At 38.8% G+C, this 21,351-nt stretch overlaps 1 protein-coding gene across 1 annotated transcript; it reads right to left on the reverse strand.

Moving 5' to 3' along the window:
- Positions 1-388: 388 nt before the first annotated feature.
- edem3 (ER degradation enhancer, mannosidase alpha-like 3) lies at positions 389-21,047 on the reverse strand. The gene is made up of 20 exons (XM_059341407.1): positions 19,814-21,047; positions 19,674-19,719; positions 19,219-19,319; positions 18,943-18,982; positions 18,576-18,688; positions 18,122-18,275; positions 16,937-17,071; positions 14,869-14,974; positions 14,455-14,552; positions 12,579-12,704; positions 12,399-12,482; positions 12,065-12,148; positions 11,584-11,708; positions 9,185-9,356; positions 8,946-9,091; positions 8,140-8,284; positions 6,684-6,875; positions 6,251-6,416; positions 4,651-4,836; positions 389-1,778 (listed from the first exon to the last, which is right to left on the reverse strand). Exons 1-20 carry the CDS (start codon positions 19,900-19,902, stop codon positions 1,366-1,368), a joined length of 2,721 nt encoding a protein of 906 aa, XP_059197390.1. The 5' UTR covers positions 19,903-21,047; the 3' UTR covers positions 389-1,365.
- Between the last annotated feature and the right edge of the window lie 304 nt (positions 21,048-21,351).

Genomic DNA, 21,351 nt, shown 5'->3' on the forward strand with positions numbered 1-21,351 from the left:
TTAATTAAAAGATATGAGACATTCTTCCTCCCCTGCTGTAATCAGTCTGACAGTAATGCTATGGTGCATACTGAGAATTTTCCAATTAGAGATTTATGGCAAGTTGACTCAACTGATTTTATGTGGGTGTCCGCCCACTGTTTTTAGAAACATGTCTGTTGGAAAATAACTAATTTAAATATAAAGTCATCACCTTTCATTCAAATATTCCACTTTCTTTTGAAAGTCAACACTTTTTTAGAATTTCCTCTGAAAAGCCACAGAGGTGACATGTGCCAAATATTCAATTAGAGCAGCTTTTACCACATTATACATTACATACAGTCAGCCATGTCTACATTCTAATGAAGTATAATCAGCCATTCTTCTATTAATTATAATCCAAAGTCAAAGAATCAAGCCAGACTTCCCAGTTTCCCCTCTTACTTTTTATTTAATTTCATCATGTTAACTTATTGGCTTATTTGTTCTCCTTCCAATCAGTCAGCAGTAAAAGCATGACAGACAGATCTCATAGCGCCCCCCTGTGGTAGTTTATAGGGGTGTAATCCATCCCACCACGCTGCTGAGGGTGTGTCTGCTCCACCCGATGTGGTCCAGAGGTCCTCGTTTGCGGGGTGAACCAGAACCTGAGCAAAGCAGCGCTATATTTTTCCAGTCAATATATCTTGACAAATACATATTTACACTGACAGATGACTTCATATATCCTCCAGAGAGATCAGGTTTGGTGTTGAGGTTGTCTAGCATAAAGCCATATAAAGATCCTGCAGCTTATTCAATGTCACCGACCCCCACATAAATTAAAGTCCTTAGCTCACATCAATGTGTACATATGATTAAGCCCCAGACCACAAAGATAGTAAATGTTTCATCACAAATAATCATCACATTTTAAAGTAAAATTAATTGGTCAATGGATTAATTCGCAGTTGTTTTGGACCAGAGTTCATTTGAGACAAAAAGAAGTCAGTAATGCATAGAGAGAACAACAGTGTGAGAAGTAATTTGGAGTGGAAAGTGAGACGCTGTTACATACAGTCTGGTCCTTGTTGTCAATCAATAGTTACGAAACAGAAACTGTATGCGAATGTGAGGTAAAAACCCTGGCCTCTCATCCATAAACTACCAGGCTAAAAAAGGACTCCCTTATGGTCCAGAGATACAGTATGTGGGGCTGCCTTGGCACGTGATACCCTCCACAGAGAGAGGACGAGAGAACAAACAGTCATGAGAGACGTCTGTCCGGCTTCCTTCGAGTTCACCAGGTTGAGGCTGGTGATTTGAGAAGAGGCGTCCCCTCCAGGTGTCTCCTCACAGTGGGTTCAAACCGCAGTCACAGGGCACGACTCGCACCGTCGACTGTCAGAGCTCATCCTTCTCCATCTGCTGGAACGCCTCCAAGTCCTCCCGCCAATCAGCCAGCAGTTCATCCACCGACTGGCTGCTTGAGTCTGTGTCGCCCTCAGGCTCCTCTCTCTCCTCAGAGTCTCTCTCCTCTTTGGACTGTGACAAATCAGCCTCTGCAGGACTAGCTTCCTCTTCTGTTGGTCTGACTTCCTCTGCAGGACTAGATTCCTCTTCAGGTGGTCTGACTTCCTCTGCAGGACTCGTGTCTTGGTCTACAGGACTGACTTCCTCCTGTGATGGTGTAACCTCCTCAGGAGCCAATTCATCCAGCTCCAACGTGCTCATTTGCGATTGGCCAACAGGTTCAAATGAGGTGGGAGTTGTTGCCTCGGTTAAGCAGCCTTCCTCCGCTTCCTGCACGTCCACACCTGAAAAGAAAAGCAGGGGTGTGAGACGCACACAAACCTCTTTTTCCTCCTCCTCCTCAGCCGGTAATCTATACAACGTGCCCCCCGGTAGCCGTTCTCAGTCAAAAATAGAACCGTTTTCATCGTGAGGCTGTCAACTATAACAGCATGATGCTGATGGTGAGTCATGTTTCCCACAGGATAAAACCTTTCTCACATAGCTGCAAAACCAAACTGAGAGTCAACTGTGAAAAGAAATCTGGCAAAGTTATACTGTGACTTTTGCACAGATCTGGTTAGGAAATAGAAGTGTAGGGTATATGACCTGTTTCTAAAAAAAAAAAATGCAGCCACATCTTTACTGCAGGTTGTGTTATGGAATGAGTCTATGCTTTTATTATACCGTTGGGGGGAAACACAGAGGACTGCTGCAAGGACAACAGCAATGACTTTTAGGCTGTATAATTTAAGTACTACAGATAGACACAAGGTATCTGGACATTATTGTGTCCTGGTGGCTTTGTGATAACAGAGACTATAAATCAAAGGAGTTGTGGTCAAGTGTCTGTTTTGTTAAGTATCTCTCTGCTGAAGCGTGCAGTCAGACAGCTCCTGATGCAGCTTATAGTCTTTGTTTAGTCTTTGCTTATGCTTCTTAGCATTATTTAGGAAATCTTGCCATTTACAAGCTGTTTGACAGCAAACACAGTTACATTAATGTTGTAGGGATGCACGGATATATCAACTTAACACCAGTATTCACCCTGTTCATTATGTGATCAGCGTATAGGCAATTAATTAATGAATTAATTGGTGGTCACCACTGGCAGTGGCAGATGTTATTATGATGTATTGCACCAGTTTTGTGCTGATTAAATGTTGTGTTGGTTATTTTTTCAGTTCAGTTATTTTCTTGTGATGAAGATGTATTAATTTCCCTGTTTGCTAAAAACCTGTTTACCTATTTATGGGTCAGCGAATGCTGATTTTGGCTTATTATGGGTAAGGTGGCACTGGCAAATATGCAAATATGAAGATGGTTTTTTTTACAGAGCATGATTCAGAAAAAAAAAGCTTTGGGTAGTTTTTTTTAATTATTAGTGTTACTAATTAAAGTGAAATGTAGCATTTTATGTATATTTTATTATTTTGTCTGTGTTTTTATCGCTTCCAGTGAAGTGATTCACCACTTTGGACAATAAAGTTTATTGTTTTACTGAAAGTATCCTGCCTCCATTTCATATTTTTGCCACATTTGAGAAACTATGGCTATGGAGTGTTATGACGAGATATATCATCACAATGACATAAAAATGTGTATTGTATATATTTTTTCTGTATCATTTCTATGACAATCTAAAAAAAAAAAAAACAGTGGCCGAACTGTGTAACAGCAATATTAATGTCATCTGGAAGAAGCTTTACTTTCTGATCCTTGCAAGTACGAGTGCACCTTAGAGGCTCTGTTTTGCTAACATGGAGTATGAAGTAAACAAAAACGGGCTTTACCATGTGCTTATTTATGCATTGAATTACTAGAAAATATGCTATATCGTTATATATATTGTTATATTGTTAAGATATGAAATTCTCGGAGGGACAACATATATGAGAGGTGATTACAGATTCTGTGTGGGAAAATCTTTTTCTTTTATATTATTGTATTTTTCCCCTGGGTCAGGAGCGTTTCTCCCCCCGAGTATAATTATGTATATATAAATTCCATTTCCGCTTGTTATGGGGTTCTTTTTTATTTTATTTGTTGTACCGGTGACCTTGTGGATAACCTGTCAGCCCTTTGTTTAGAACAAAACCTGCCATTGTATTTTGCCATTGTATTTTGCTGTATTTATGGATGATCCTGTCTGATGTACCTGTTCTGTGTGTATAATTATATTTTATTTGTGTTTAGTTTTTTCACTGAAAAATCAATAAAAAGAAAGTTTAAAAAAAAAAAGATATGAAATTCTATATCGGAATAGAAGATTTTGCCACATTGCCGATCCCTATAAGGATATAATGCAAACTGTGTATCAGGCAATATATCGATATCAGCCCCTGAAATCCAGTATCGGTGGGGCTCGATCAGAAACCATGACAATACACTTCAGCATGACTTGCGTGGGGGTCATACCCTGCCACACTGCCCAGCCTAGCCAAGTGTAACTATTGGTTTGCTCCAGTGACAAAAAAGACATAAAGAGCTGCCATGTGCTAAGCTCTGAAGGGGAAAATCAGAAATGACAATACTGTGACTTCACTAAGCTTTTCTATCAAACACAAACATAATCCTGTGGTTAGAGGGCAGAGAGAGAGAGGGGGGAATGGAGAGATGAAAGCATGAGTATGAAGAGGGAAATCAGAAATAAAAGGCAAGCGGAAGGATGAAGAATAATGTTAACAGACAAAGAAAGGAGGAAAAAAATTACTTACTGCCCCCAATCAGGCTGCCAGGAACAGGTTTACCTTTGAATATGGTTGCTGCTCATCCAAAGGGAAGAGGTTTGTGAAAAAAAACAAACAGAAAAGAAACCAAGAAAGAGAGGAGAGGAAAGGCACAGTTACAGTCCACCACAGGGAATAGAGGGATTTGGCAAATGAGGAATAAGAGGAAAAAATATGAGGATGAAATATTGATAAGGGTGTAAAACACCATCCACCGTTATAACCACAGCTGGTGGGTGGGTTTCGAATGAGTCACGATCTCAGAGACTTCAAATAATGCCCGAATCCCTACATCTCATCTTTATTTCATGAAGCCAGGCACATAATGAGGCTCAGTCAGCAGAGAGAGATAAGTACACTGATGCGATCAATCTTATCAGGAGTGATAAGTGGCACAAAGAGATGATTTCTAACATTTAGGGAGGCGAATGAGGGAGTAATGTCACACCTCTGTCTCTGGCTTTGTCGCTCAGCAGCACCTCCACCTCCCTGTACTCCTTCAGCGCCTCCAACAGGATGTTGCCCTCCTTGTGGAAGAGGAAGAGAACGGGCATGGTGATGTCATCGGTGCTGCGGCCATCTCCTGCCATCTGAAACAGGGGCGCCGTGTCACTGCTGCTGCCCTCGTTGTCGTCTGGAACAAGAGGAAAGGGGACAAAAGTAGATATATAAGAGGTAGTACAGCTGAAATTATCAGTTGAATAACGGAAAATGAACTGACAACAACTTTGATAAAAGATTAATCTTTGCAGTCCTTTAAGTCTTCAAAGCCCACAGCCAAACAGTGGGTTTGACATTTTTTCTAAAAAAAAAAACCAAAAGACCCAAATTACACCATTTACAGCAGCCAGACACTGCTAAAATAGAAATTTGGAATTTTCACCTTCCTTGAACAAATCATGTGCAAAAAAATCTGCATTCTACACATTTATATTTTTTAAATGAATCAAATAAACCATTTTCATTAACTGGGATCCTGTAAAAAACATTAAATCATGTGCTCTAAATCATGTTATACTGCACGTAATACAGGTTTCAGTTCTCCCTATTTCTAGCCTGTTTCCACAGAGGTGCAGGACTTAAATAATGCAGTGGAAAAACGACTCCACAATGAGTAACATGTGAAAAAAAAAAAAATCAAAAACTTCCCTGAAACTGCTTGGAAAAATACTAGTTTCCTACAATTTGTAGATTTAAGATTTCATCTATAAATTGAAAAGAAATGTATTATTATTATTATTATTATTAATAATAATAATAATAAAAACACTAATAATAATAATAATAATAATAATACATTCAATTTTTATAGCGCTTTTAAAAAGGTACTCAAAGTGGCTTAACATAACAGGAATTAGACAAACACAAACACAAAATGCAGAAGAAAACAGAACTAAACAGAGATTAGAGATAAGAGTTCAGGTCTTGTAAGCTATTTTGAAAAGGTGGGTTTTGAGTTGATTTTTGAAGGCATGGAGGGAGTCGGAATTGCAGAATGCCGTTACAATAGTCCAGTCTGGAGGTTATGAAAGCATGGATTAGTGTTTCGACAGGAGGACAGGATTGGACGGAGCAGGACCAACCGCAGCATCGTTAATGGAAAAACGAGCCGGGACCTGGTTGGGAGCCAGGCTCGATGCAGGAAGGCAGCGGTCCTAGCCAGCAAGGGCTAACCGCACCGGGACAGGTGGAGACCTGTCTGGGGGATGCCTCCAGTAGATGAGGGTAAGGGTTTCTGACACACTCGGGTGAGGGTCCAAACAAGACAAACTTTTTTCGGAGGGAGAAGCAGCAGCCAAACGCGCCACATCCATGTATTTAAATACAAGATTTTAATACATTGTTCATGTATTTAACTGATGAGAAAGGCCTTTTATAGATTCAGATAATTATCATCAAGCACACATGAGTTCTGCTTTATTATTAAGTCATCATGTAATGTGCAGGACTATTCGACTGGCTGTCCTCGAGATAATCCATTTACGGAGCTGTAATCTACTCATTGAGCAGTCATATTCCATCTTGCCTCGTTAGCTGCTCGCACTTACCGATGACAATGCCTCCGATGGCGCCAGCCTTCTGGATGTGTCGGGCCTTCTCTGCAAACATACACTGACCCCTCTGAAGCAGAGCGATGTGGCCCTGCACGTACTCAGCGTTGGTGATCTCGCTGCAGCCGCTGTAGGGTTCAGCCACAGTCACAAAGCCTCGTACCTGGAAGGTAAAGCATGACAGGTGAATTATTATAAGTATGGAGGGGTAAGTAAAGTGCCACAGCTGACCATGTGTTCTCTTCTGGTGCTCAAACCATGCACTCGTCTTTTCTTCTGTTTGATTTAGGAAAATATTCTAGGAGAGGAAGTGCCCTCTTAATAATTACAAGGGCGAAGTGAGTGGCTCTCTTCGAAAAAACAAACAGGAGGACCACTAAAGTGCCTATTTGAAGCCTGGCAGCTTGGCAAAGCTACAAAGCCCACTCACCCCTGTGGAACTTTTGGACAGGTCCGTGCCAAACTGCGCTGGGCCTGCAGTCAGCACGACTCTGCCAAAGAACGGATGTGAGACGATCTGGATGGCTCTGGGAGGCAGCTGCTCTTTCTGCTGCTGGCTGGACAGCTCCATCATCTCCTGCATGAAACGCACGCCGTCCTCTGCTGCTACCGCACTCACCGCCTAGGTGTGGGCGTGCCAGAGTGGGAAAGGAGACGGAAAGAGAAAGAGAGGGTTTTAAAAAAAAAAGTCAGGATTGAAAGAACAGCACGATTTAAAGAGTTAACAATTCCTGGTTAATGGTAGAGTACAGGTTGGCGTGCAATACAACAACATTTTTTAGAAACACTGTCTATCCTTTTCAACCTGTTTTCTTATATAACCAAATTGTCAGATGTGATCAGGTTCATTCTTATGTGACAAGGTCAGCTAATGGTGGTCAGATGATGTTACCATGTCCAAAATCAAATGCCTTAAAGAGAACAGTTATTTATCGTGCTATCAGTTATTGGAATAATTGCCCACTGAATATACGTGAACTGAATAATAATAATAATGTCTACAATGTTTAATTGTTGACGAAATGACCAAAAAAGACACAAAATGACCAAAAAAGGCACAAATTGACCACAAAATGATAATAAAGACACAAAATGACCCCAAAAAAAGACAAAAAATGACCAAAAAAGACACAAAATGACCAGAAAAGGCACAAATTGACCAAAAAAGGCAGCTTAAAGAGAACAGTTATTTATCGTGCTATCAGTTATTGGAATAATTGCCCACTGAATATACGTGAACTGAATAGTAAAGTATCTTTTAATTATTATTATTAAATTTGTGAGTAGTGAATTAACATATTTACTGTATGAAAGTGAGAATTAATGTAATAGATATGAATGTAATAACTTATTCTGAATGATTTCTGATGACGTGTATAATAATGTCTACAATGTTTAATTGTTAAGTGATTTTTGTTTTGTCTTGTGGACCCCAGGAAGACTAGCTCCTCCCACTTTTGGTGACAGCTAATGGGGATCTTTTTAACAATAAACAATAAGCAATAAACAATAAACAAAAATAATATGTCCTCGATTAGACACAACAGTATGTTCTCTTGCTGTTTACATTTAAATAATAGGACAAATAAACAGTTATTGCATGTTTAAATAAAACCATGCACTTTAGAAAATGTGCACTTTTTGGCAAATAACCATCTTCACATTGTGAAATATATCGTTTTATGTTTAAGAGGTACAGTACTTTGTATACAGTACGTGTGCTGGGAAAGTAGCAGTGTTGTATCATTCCGATCCAGTTAAATTAGAACAAAACAGCAGAAGAGTCGCATATGATTAAGAGCTTTTATTATTTCAGCCTGGGATTAGGTGTTTCTTTTTAATCAGGCACTAACGAGAGCATCCAGCTGTTTCTGCTTGTTGTTTACCTGTGTGGCGTGCTGGACCAGCTGCACCCTGCCGTCTTTCAGGTGGATGAGACTGACTCCCATTCTCCTCAGCAGCTCCAGGTGTTCAGGGTTGTTTGCCATGAAGTCCTGAGCTCGCAGGGGAGGACGACCCATACCGGGCTCCCTGAGGAGAGGAAGAAGAGCAAGATGTCAGAAACATGCAAGAGATACAGCAGTTAGGAAAACAGATAACACAAACTGGTCACACCTACACTACTGGTAAAAAGTTTTAGAACACACCAACTTTTCCAGAATTTAATTGAAAATGATGCAGTTTAATGTCTCAGTGTACTCTGAAATCAATGCACATTTGCAACATTTAAAATTCTTTATTGAGCATGATAGTGTTTTGAAAGTAAAAAAAAGATTCAAAATCACATTTTATGTTGGACTAAAGGACTAAAAAAAGACACAAAATGACAAAAAAAAGACACAAAATGACTAAAAAAAAGACACAAAATGACCAAAAAAAGACACAAAATGACTTACAAAGACATGAAAAGAATTCAAAAATGGACAAAATAGCCAAGACTCCATAGAGTTAAGTTATTAATCCACTTCTTGTTCCCTGAAAAAGGCCTTCTTGTATAATTCTGAAATGTACATTATTTTTCAGTTTTTGTTAACCTTACCTTTTTTTATTTACCTCTGGCAGTTCACCACTTACCTTTGTACCCTTTCAAGCTGTTCATTTGACTTGAACTGCTTGAATTTCAATAAAAAACTGGAAAAATTGGGGTGTTCTAAAACTTTTGACCAGTAGTGTATATGTACAGTATTCATACCGGTAAGGAGCGGGGCGGGGGCAGCTCTTGTCCACAGCACTACGGATTGGTTCTCTCAGGTTTCGAGGGAAGGCGGGGTCAGGAAACAGCAGGCGAGTGTTCGGGCAGGTCCAGTCAAAGTTTGTGTCGTCCAGCTCCTCCTCTGTCTGATGTATCATGTTACAGATTCTTGTTAGAAAACTGCAATCTGCACATGCTTTTATCAGTTTGTCAGATTTGTATGGTACAATATTGATTACCGTTCTGTTTGAGGGGATAGATGAAGAATGAGGGGCTGTGGAGAGGGACAGGGGCAGCAGGTGGGCCTCGGTTGTGAAGACGTAGTCCTCCACGTCAAAAGGTAAGTCCTCAGCATCAGCAAACATCAGGAACAGGTATTTAAACATCTCGGCGAGGAAAAAGGAGTCCATTCTGACAGGAGAGAACAGATGTGAGATTATGCGACAGAGGGTAACACTATGGGTAATTTATACAATAATTCTGTAGGGCGTTGTAAAAGTATCAGCAGGCCAATATTTGTCCACATTATCAGTTTACTGAAGATACGATGCGTCAATGCCGTATGTTGGAAATCTTCCAAGATATGCAGGATATGTTTCATAGGCCTCATTGTTATGTTTATTTGACTCCGAATTCTCTGAATCCTTTGTTCAAGTCACTAATTTTTCCGTTTAGTGGGGCAGCATAGCTAACCTATTGTTCATTTTGTGATAAAAGCACCAAATTTGGTACATATATAGCTTAATATATTTAGAAAAAGACTGGATATTGGGCCATCGCATATTCGCAATCTGATGACCATGGCGGCCATTTTGGAAAATGGCGGCCAGCTGTTACAAGTAGATAGAACCTGGGCCGCCTCCAAGCTGCTGTTTACAGGTTTTCAACACCATGAATATTAATTACATAAAAGTTCAAGTAAAAATATATTTAATGTCAATGTAAAACAATAAAAAATGTAAGAAAATGCAACGAAAGGTTGAGATTGCCTCTGCATGTGACAATAATAAATGGAACCCCTTGGCATTCCTATGTTACGCCCTATGCTATCTTATGAAACTAGAAAGTCTAAGGAATCCATTGGTAAAAAGCATGCCAGGATATCATATCGGGAAGCTGACGTAATAAGGCTGCAAAATTAGGCTTTTTTTTTTTTTTTTTTGCTGGGGCAGTTTAGCATGACGATTTTCAAAGTGGTCATTTGACCATTTGACCATCATGCTATCTCAACCAATGTCCCCTCTTTATAGACATGTCTACTTTATGCTGATAACATGCAGTTTAAGGCAAAAACCACAATGTTTTTCTCATGCATTAACATTTTCTTTTTTTCCAAACTGTACTTGAATATTTTTGCATATTGGGTTCCCTAAACAGGCTTTAAATTACGTACGATAGCTATCACTGGAAACCTGAGATCCTTGTGGTTCCAGTGAGCCCACTTTAATTCATGTCGGATGATGTCAGTTCCCGTAAGAGCCCATGAGGGAATTGTATTAATCTTGAATACACTGTATAAAATGAGCTACTGTGACCTCTAGGATAATCACAGCATCATGAAGAGCTTTCAGAAGATGTTTAATATGTCATAAAAATGTTTATTTTGTGATAAAAGAACCAAATCTGTTGATAGATATATTGGGAACAAAACTGGTTATTTGGCCATCACAAATTCAGACCCTGGTTGCCATGGGGCTGAGGGTTTCTCAGCACTACTAAGAACAGAAGTGATTGCTATCCAATCCTTGAAAATACAGAAATCTCCGGAATGAATGTTTTTGAAGCCAAATCACAGCACGGATTATTCTGTTGTTCCAAAGCTCTTGGTGTATTGATGTAATATTTTGAAGGGGTTTTTTAAAACATTTTTATACATTCTTGATATTAGAAAAATGCCTAATTCAGCAACAAATGTGTGTAATAAATGGCATCAAGTTTAACCACAAAATTGCTGAAACAAATTTTGGGACAAAGTTGAGCATGAAATTGGATTTCAGAAAGAAAATTATTAATATCATGAACCCAAATAAATCTTAATAGGTTTATTAGATTCACAGTGCTGAGCTGCATCTCAAATTAATCTTCAGGTTCACAGCTTTCAGATGATGTAAACCACTTTTATGTGGCTTTTACTGTTCCTCCAATTCTCTATACAATGGGGCGGAAACACAAAGTGGTTTTAACTGTAGCACTTGCAAGTACAGTTGCAAGTGCAACTACTAAAGTCATTTGAAAACACCAGTTAAACACTAAAATGTCCCTGCTTTCAGCATTCACTAATATATAAATATACCATGTCCCAGTATCACCTTAATCAAAATAATAATAATAATAATTGAATATATGAAAACATGTTTTCTGCGCTTAATCAATGTATCATTGTTATAACTGTTGCTTGTGGCTGGAGTGTTGATGCATGTGCAGATTGTGAGGTCGATCGTGTTTGCTAGCAAGTGGGGGGCTAGCTGTTCAGTAATGCCCCAAAGTGGATTCACGATTTATTTTCCAAACTCCCCTCTGAGACAGTCAGCCCCATTCTGTACTGTATGTACAACCTCTCTGCATGGTTTCTGCAGTTTTACTTTAGTGGGCTGTCCAAACAAATCATGTTAGAAATACTGAGTCTTCATATTCTCACCTGTCCTCGTGACTCCCGGTGCGTACGTCCTTCATTGCAGCGAAGCCGCAGGGAACACGAGCAAAGCGGTTGAGGTTGTCCAGGATGGTGCGACCTGCCTCCAGGTAATAAGGGTCTCCTGTGGCCTGGAGGGTGAGAGGACATCAGTGTGATCACTACAGAGGACAGGACATCGACTGCAAAGAAAGCTTAGTGAAATCTGTTCAACACAAAGATGTAATTTCCACTCCTAAGAAAGTGTTTTATCATATTTTGTTCCATTATACATTTCTTACAAGACACCAGAATGCCAAAGGCAAAGTATTGCAGTCTGCTTAATAACTGCAGAAATGGAGATAGTCTGTCTGGAATATTGTAAATGAGTCCTGGTGTAATTGGGAGTTCACATAATTTAACAAAATGTGGTGCATGATAATTTCCCTCTGTACTGTGGCAGTGAAAGAGAACGTCTGCATTATGTCAAGCTTCCCTGATTAATTACCTTGTAAAGGAAATAGGTGCTCTCTGCAAACTCAGGCCTCAGGGGGTGTTGGGCCCAGTGGACCCTGAAATCAGTAGTGAAGGCCTGGAGAGAGGTGGAGAAGGACGAAAGGGTCAGCACACTTTCCAAAGCTTTGAGAACAGACAGACAAAGCTAAAATGCAGCCGTGCCGTGTGAAATGCAAGCTTGTTCACTTCCAAACAGTGATGGCTGACAACACAAGCCATAGGGGGTTACTTGACTCCATGCTCAAATGACACAAAGTCATTTTTTGTGCAGCAGTTAAAGCCAAAGATGTGGAACTTCAAGTTGGACACACAGGGAGACAGATTACCTCTGGCAGGAAGTTGTGTTTCTTCGTCACTTGATACAACATCTCATGAGTCTCGATGGCTGGACGGATATCTCCCTTCAACACCTGAGATAAGTACAGTATAAACAGTATGTACAACGTTACTGAAATGGCATCAATACAGGAAGAGTAACACCTTCAATTCACATGAAGCAATCTGACCTGCAGTCCAGGGAAGAAGGCCAGCAGAGAGTCCATCCAGGTACGAGCGGGAAGCAGAGGTTTGTGTATGTGGACATCCAGCAGCAGTGGAGGCTGGCTAATGTACTTCATTATAGATGCATAGTGCTAAATGGAGCATACAAAGTGGCAGGATTGAGGATATAATAACAGTCAGGTGCTCAGTCACATACACAAATAGAACAGTGGGAGCCTGAGGACTTAAAGAGATAGTTCCGATTTCTTTTTAAGTGGGGTTGTATGAGGCACCTCTCCATAGTCAGTGTATTGCCAACAGGGGGCAGCAGCAAAAAAATACGGTAACACTTTACAATAACCAACTAAGTGGTGTTTATAGATTGTTTATAGACCAGTTATTAACCATTTACAAAGTGCTTTACATATTCAATCTTTAAATGTTTTTAACCAATTTCTTAAAAGGTATATGAATCATTTCAAAATCATTAACACACTTAACCCATTGACGCCTGAAACGCCTGTAAAACCTCTGGGCGACTTTAAAATAAGCCCCTAAAATCTGAAGTTTATCTCTAAATTCAACAGAAGTGTCAACGCTTCTACTAAATAATAGATTTTTCAGCCTCTGTAGCAGATAGAAATGAAATTCAAAAAGTATTTGAGAGCTTATACAAATACTGCAAAACGACGTATACGCTTTCCAGGCTTCAATGGGTTAATATGGTGTTAAAAATGTAAAGTAACTATAAACTTACATTAATATACCATCTATTTGCCATTTATAAATGATGTAGTGAGTTAAACATTTATAAATTATGTATTTACTATTATAAATGGCCTATATACGGTTTATAAATGATGATTAAACATCGGTTTACCATTTATAAATGATGGTTATTGTAAAGTGTTACCAAAAATACCTTTCAGTTGAAATATACGCTATATTTAGTATCTTTTCACCGCTTTACCTTGCTATCTGACAGCATTTCCCAGTGCAGAACTGACATCTTTATATCTATTCATGCTCTCTTCAAAGCCACCAAACTCCTTTGACAAAAACAGTAATTTTACCTAGTGGAGCGCAGGAGTTGAAGGTATAATGCTGCCCCGGTCAGTTAGTTTGCTTGTGTTATTGTATGACTTTGAAGGGTTAGATCAGATTCACCAAAGTCACAAAATATCACAAAAGCAACTCCCCTATTCTGCGAAGCTCAGGTCTTTGGCCTGCAAGGTTTTTGTCAATGGAGTCTGGTGATTAGAAGACAGCATAGATGGATATAAAGGCTTCAGTTCTCTGTCAGAAAGGGTTGTCTGACCGTAAGCTAAAGCAGTAAATATTCTAAAAACAAAACAAAAAAAATTTAGGTGGTTAAATTACATTTTGCTGTTAAATTGCTTAGCTTGCATGGCAATACTCCTTCCCCCACTTGGAAAAAATCCAAACTTCCCCTTTAACCCTTTGAAGCCTGGAAAGCGGATACATCGTTTTGTAGTATTTGTATAAGCGTTCAAATACTTTTTGAATGTCATTTCTATCTGCTACAGAGGCTGAAAAATCTATTATTTAGTAGGAAGCGTTGACATTTCTGTTGAATTTCCAGAAAAACTTTTTTTTTAGGGGTTTATTAGGGGGCTTATTTTAAAATCGCCCAGAGGTTTTACTGGCATTTTAGGCGTCAATGGGTTAAAACAGGTAAAGGAAAAGTTGTCTTTTGAACTTATTACTAAACAGAATCCTGCAATGCACAAAAGTTAAAGTATAATGCTGATTTATGCTGGAGATACCCTTGTGAGAAAATGCTGTTGTGCAGACAGAAAGGCATCAAATTACTCTGAACCAGTGTATGTGTGTGTGTGTGTGTGTGTGTGTGTGTGTGTGTGTGTGTGTGTGTGTCCTCACAATATTGAACCGCTGCAGAAACAGGTCATCTCCCAAGAGGATGTAAGCCTTCAGCAGGTATTCATAGTATGAGTCAATCCCGGCTCCCACTCCGCTGTCTGGTTACACACAATCACATTTTAATTTTATGAGACAAGAAAAAAGAATCAGATGACAAACAAATGTGCTATTTTTACTCATCAACCCTCTGTGCAAGCAAATCCTCTCTCACCCACAAAGACAGATTGTACATTTATTCCTAATTTCTTATTTTCCCCCATGTCCCTGTCGTCTAATCACTACACATGTACTGCAGCCTCCTCCACTCTTCCTCCACCCACCTACTCATCTCTCAACACTTCATCTACCAAATTCATCTTTCACTCCCTCCTCCATCCTGTCACTCAGTCATGTCGTGCCCCCCGCCTCTCTCACCCCTGCGGACCCACTCTCCAGAGTGGATGTTGATGGTGGTTCCCACCAGATTGCTGTTTCTCTGTCTCTTCTCCCACAGGAAGTCCAGAGCTCTGCGGGCATGGGCCTGTGACGAAGAGTGCATTATTGATTTAAAAAAAGTTAAAAATCAATCTGCAGTAGCTGTCAGCTGTTAGAAAGATTACAGTGATTGACTCCATGCTTGATCAGCAGTTGGCTGCTGCCAGGAAGTGAACCAGTCCAAGGCTTTAATATTGCTGCACAGGGAAAAATAGCAAACTCTGAAACATTTTACTCTACTTTTGCAGCTACAGGGTACCTGCCCCTCATTATCTGTTGATATATATTTTATTTCAATTTTTGTCAGTGGTGACAAATTAGACAAACAAAGCCATAACAACAGTTACAGAGAACACGAGACCTTTGGAATAGTCGTTATAATTTGAATCATAGCATACACAGACAAGATATTTAATGCTCAAACTAAGAAACTTTTGTTTTTTGCATATTACAGTAATTCTGAATTTATTGCAGTTCGGTTTTATTTACATTTTACACAATGTCCCAACTTTTTTGGAATCTGGCTGTATAAGTATAATATATGAGGAGGAGGAGAAAGAAAGAAATAGGTACATTAATTATCATATATGTAATGTGAATAAATAAGTTAAATATAAATAATAATTATAATTATAATCATCATCATCATAATCATCACATCACAATCACAATAATAACACTACTACTAATACTAATAATTATTATTATTAGAATAGTTAAAAAATAATTAAAATAAAGTTTCACAATAGCAATTAAAATTTTAAAATAATAAATAAGGAAATTAATCAATTAACAGAATTGAATTGAGGCATCCTATGGGACTCTAGAAGGCCTTTTTTCTCATTGTGTGTACATTTTGTAATGTAGTCAAAGTTTATAATGTTTTTTGTTTGTTTTGTTATTTCCACAAGAGGGAGAGAGAGATCAACAAGCAGAAAAAAAATCAGACTTAGATCTCAATGAATACATGAGATAAATGTTAGGTGCAGTATTTCACTTCATGTGTGTTAAAACAAGAGGGCGGTTTCATAAAACTAACTGTCTGCATCCTGATACTCACAATTCAACATGACAAAGTGTAACCTGGATTACAGATAAAGAAAGAAATATGAGCCACTTGTAAGGTGTGGCTGCTCAGTGACACGTGTCAGAGCTGATGGCCTTCTTTTGATTGAACAGCTTTCCTGTGGTGATCGCTAAATATGTCTGCAAAAGAGATATCGCAACTCTCTCCTAGCTAGGAGGCTAGGAGACTGATATTATTGAAATGGAAAGACCCAACACCTCCAACATACAGTCATTGGATTAGGGAAATCATGTACCATATCAAGTTGGAGAAGATCAGATACACAATTAGGGGGTCTACTAGAAAATGTTATAACATTTGGCAGCCTTTCTTAATGTTTGTTGAAGATAGGGAGGCAGACAATATAATACTGTAAACCTCTGATGTTGGCCTCAGTCATCATTATAATTATATTTATGTATTTGTTGTTATGTTTTTGTTTCTTTGTTTTCTTTTTTTCTTTCTGATTTTTGCTAATCTGGTGAATTCTGTATTTTGAACTATGTATGTCACACTGTGAACTCTCTTAAGTCTGGTGGGGGGGGGGGGGGGGGGGGTAAAACAAAATAAAAGCACCTTGATCAAAAAAAAAAAGATATCACAGTCGACACATAAGTTTAGTTTGGTGTATAAGAACAGTTTTGCCAATAAATAATTATCTGGGAGTGTAAACTTTTAGTCAAAGGATGAATTAGGATGAATTCCTGCTGTTGTATATTGTATATTGCTTTCTCATCTATTATAGTTTAATAACCAGCAGCATAAATCTGTTCACATTGTGGCCTTATAATAAAACCATAATTGTTGATATTTAAATTTGAATGTTTTTTTCCCTAACAATGTGGTCAATGTCAGAAATTTGCTTATTTTTTTGTTACATGTCATTTTAAGTAATTACACTGAATCATAAATCACAATACAGTAATGTTGTAAATTTGATACCTCAAACACGGGGTCCCCAGTGAAGCGACTTAATGCTGCAAACTCCAGGATGATGGTCCCTGCACACGCAGTGCAGGTGTCTGTTTCTGTGCCCGTTCTCGTCTCAGGACCCCTGACACCATATTTCAAGTTCACCTGTCAAGCAGAAAAAAAAACATTATATAATCTGTTTATAGAATAATAGTTGCTTTGCAAGAGACTACTTTGCATGAAAAGTAGTCAGACACAAAAATATCTGCATTCAAACAGTGTGACAGCTGTGTGCAGAGTACTGAAGCAGAAAATGGAAATAAGCAGTCATGATGCATGACATGTTGCAATCCTGGACATGTGTGAATAAGCTCGATATATTTATCATATATAATAAAATATGTTCAATAAATAGATTGTTAAAACAGGATCTTATCTAAGAAGAACTTTTTTTACTTTTTTCTGATTCACTCCAGTAGGGGCTTCACAAATTAACATGGTATTCACTGAGTCTTCTCACTAAACATTGGGTGCAGCTTAGTAATTTCACCTCGTTTTCGGTAAAGGACTAGATATTATTTTCCATTCATGGTCCAAAAAAACAACAAGATTCTAAATATTTACTTTCATAATAGCATAGATAGCATTTTTTAAATCATATTTTCCCAAAAAACAGGATAATATAGGACTACCAATAACAACACAAAACAAGGATGCATAAAATTCTTGATTACATGCTCATGATCATCTTGCCAACCATCCTACCAACTGATGATGTTCTTTTCTTAACTTCTTAAGTGTCCTTGTTCTTGTTCTGTTCTGTGTTTTTTTCTATTGTTGTTTTTATTTATGCTACCTCAGTATTTTATTCTATTGTATATTATTGTACTTGAATATCGGACTTCCCGGACTTCAACCGAATTTCCCTTCAGGCATGAATAAAGTAATCTATCTATCTATTACATTTACATTTAGTCATTTAGCATTTTATCCAAAGCGACTTACAGGAAGAATAAAAGCAAACAATGAAGGTATAGTGCAAAAAGAGCTATTAGTGCATCAATACGTGCTAGTGACTATTCTTTAAGAAGTAGAATTATCGTGTGGTGCTAGGAGTAATATTCCCATCTTGAACCGATTACAGTGAAAGTAGGGTTTGTCTTTGGTATTAAGGAGCTAAATGTAGATACTTCTGTTAGTGTACAGTTGTCTTACCCTGGGATAAGGCAGGCCACTACTGGTGTTGAAGGCTGGCAGCAGTCTGAGGCCCAGGTCTTTGGCCATATGCAGGAGCTCATCCTGGTACCACTGCATGTGTTGACCTCCCTCCTTCAGCATCACAGCCATGGAGTGACCTCCCAACAGACCTCTGGGCGTACACGAAAGATATATTTTATTTATCTTATCTTATCATATCTTATCAAAAACACTAAAAAGCATGCATACATTGAGCGCCTTCTTGTTCGTTGAATTTGAAATCAGAGAAATCTATTCACATCTATCCACACACACACACACACACACACGTTAAGAATGAAGTACAGCAGAATCTTATCACTAATGTGTTTTTTGGACAGCTGCAATGTTTGCTGCCTGTCAGACGGTACACAGTGCATTCAAAGTTTATTGCCTAACTATTAACGTGATAGTTTAGTCCAGTCTCACTCACCCAAGGACTCGGATGTTGGTTTCAAAGACCGACACCACAATGTCGTTGTCCAGCCTCACATCCGACAGCACTCTCCTCACCGCAGCCTCAAACTCTGTTGTCTTGTTCAAAAGCTGGGAATAAAAAATATTACAAGACTATAAAAAATGCTTGATGATAGACCATTGAATATTTTAAAAGTGGACCGACAGACCTCAGAAATTATTTACTAAAGACTTGGATTATTTCTAATTTAGTCACATTTAAAATTTTCAGATAGCAAAGAAAAAAATTATGGGCTTGTTGTCTTGTCCAGTGCACATAATACATATATAGTTTTATCAAAACCTCCACAGTGTTCTAAACAATACACAAAACCAATACTCACCACCAGAGTATCGAGAGTGTCTATGAGGGTCAGAGAGAACCTGTCAGAGAGAGAGAGAAAAATGTTTAGCAAGGGCATTGACTCCAATAATTAATGTAATAATTTATGTAAACACTCCTCAACATAATAATGGGTATTCAGCAAGTGTAAGTACAATCTACATCCGCCTTCCACCTCTGGCATGTAGTCAACCAGGTGTGGTAATGAGTGTGTGGATCAACGTCATCATTGCTCCACTAACTCTTTAGATCTCAAGGTATGCAGTGTGCTACTCACTTCCCCAGAGCGTCATCTACGTCACCTCGACTGGGTTCAAGCCCACGTACTCTTCCTCTGCATGTTAGCGGCATCAGCTCATCTGCTGGGTATGCATGGTCCTGAGGAATACACATAAAACACACTTTAATCACAATGCTTCGACCTCCAATTCTATATTTTTTTCTTAGGAGGCCAACTCTGTCTAATTCAGCCTCAGACATCTAAAAATTAACATAAAATAATGTATTTTATCCAACCGGAAAGAAGTTGCAGAAAGCCAGTAGTGACCTGGGGCTGATATATTTATAAAAAAAAGAAAAAAAAAGAAAAAAAAGTATGCCCCCAAATAAAAAAAAATAAAAAAGTGACATTATGGTCTCATAATTGACCATGACGAAGAAAAACATCACATTTTATTTTACAAAAGATATTCTCTGTTCTGCACTTGTATGGACCCAAAACAGATAACTTACCATATAATTCTGATATGCATGGTCAAACATCTCAACCACTTGGTTCCTTCGATGAGGGGAAAACACAGACAAAAATCAGCATGTGTAAAATGTTTTCAGAGAGAGGAATGTTTTTTGTATGTGTGTTTTTCTAAACTCACCTCAACCTGTGCTTCTCTTCTCGTGACATGGCCTGTCCGAGGCTGCATAATGCTCCAAGCAGCATCAATAAAAACAGTACAGCCGGCATTGTGGTGGGTGGACAAGATCGTGGCAATATGCATAAAACTACAGGGTGGCTCACAGTCAGGCACACAGCAAGTACCTAGTCATTACCACTGCCCTAACCAAAGTGCTCAAACCAACAAAACACCTAAGATACATACACCTAGATAATCCCATTAATGTTATGCCTATGAGATCATGTTAAAATACTTCTTGGCTTTGACAACAATGTACCATGAAATAATGAATATGTACAGAAAGCATCATGCTAGTTCGTTGCTGAATCTTGACCAATTACAATACATCAATATTTCTGTGCAAACACCAAAACCAGAACTATAAGACACAAAGTGACTGTGTGCTTAAATATATCCACTTGTAGGCAAATCTGCAATTAAATAGCATGTAGGAATGTTATTATTTCAAGTAACCAGGGACCGAGGTGTAACTGATAGAGATGTACCAGGCATTTGTTGTAGTGCAAAGCTGCTCCAAGTCCTGTGCGCAGGTTGGTGAGTCACACCTGTTTATTTTACTGAACACAGGTGTAATACGTTGACGTTAGTAAATTTCCCTTAAGCCAATAAATCAATCCGGATGTGAATATTAAAACAATTGTATTTTCTAGATTTAGATCAAGAAAACGTATAGCCTTTTCAGTTATCACGACACACTGTAATATCCAAGACTCACTGTAAACCAAAGCAAATAAAAGCCAAATTGAAGTCCTATCTTTGTGTGTTTATAATCTATAATCTACATCCAATTAAACTAGAAGTCAAAGCAACAGCCCTTGGAAACTCCTGTCCATACCAGCTCCTGTTATCACCCCTGGTGTGTCAATCTTAGCAGATAGAAGTTAATTATTTCCTTCTCTTGACAGCTCTCTCTCTCTCTCTGTCGTCAGCCAGTCAGACAAGCAGCCGAACACTTGTCAGGGTTTAATTAGCCAGTTAGCATGCTGTGCTAACTAGCCGAGCTGGCGACAGCCAACAGACAAATAATACGAGAAAAATCGACAAAAACCGCGTCCATTGTTGAGCGGCGGACCTGACCAAGCTATCCTTTCTGTCCTTCGGCTTATAAAGTGGCCAATTTCGCCGTGATCTGCTGTTTCGCCAAGCTAGCCTGTCTTTAACAACCGGATGCCCGTTGCGACGAAAACGTCAACAACATCCGCTTCCTGGTTTACAGGGTTATTGTGCCCTGAGTTTAGTTTCACAGGCAATATATTTCCTGAAGCCTGAGAAACAAATCGACTCAGTTTCGCTGGGATTTGCAGAGGAAAACCTAGACATGGCTGTAAATCCACTATTGAGTGCATATAGACTAAACCTGACCATGTTTCAAAAACATGACCTATGAAAGGGTTACACGTGTAGCCAGAAATGCCTGGAAGTCGAAATTGAGGGAATACAAACACACCGCACACTTGTGTTGCCTTTCAGTGAACAGAAAAGCTCAGAACGTTACA

This window comes from Centropristis striata, chromosome 9 (genome assembly GCF_030273125.1).
Source record: "Centropristis striata isolate RG_2023a ecotype Rhode Island chromosome 9, C.striata_1.0, whole genome shotgun sequence".
NCBI classification, from domain to species: domain Eukaryota; kingdom Metazoa; phylum Chordata; class Actinopteri; order Perciformes; family Serranidae; genus Centropristis; species Centropristis striata.

Bases quoted from the DNA above. Each gene is read 5' to 3' on its own strand.
- edem3 (XM_059341407.1), bottom strand. From the start codon at position 19,902: ATGCCGGCTGTACTGTTTTTATTGATGCTGCTTGGAGCATTATGCAGC. The intron at 18,276-18,575 runs GTGAGTGAGACT...GTGTACGCCCAG, and splicing joins ACCAACATCCGAGTCCTTGG to AGGTCTGTTGGGAGGTCACT. The intron at 14,553-14,868 runs GTGAGAGAGGCG...GTGTGTAACCAG, and splicing joins TGGAGAGTGGGTCCGCAGGG to ACAGCGGAGTGGGAGCCGGG.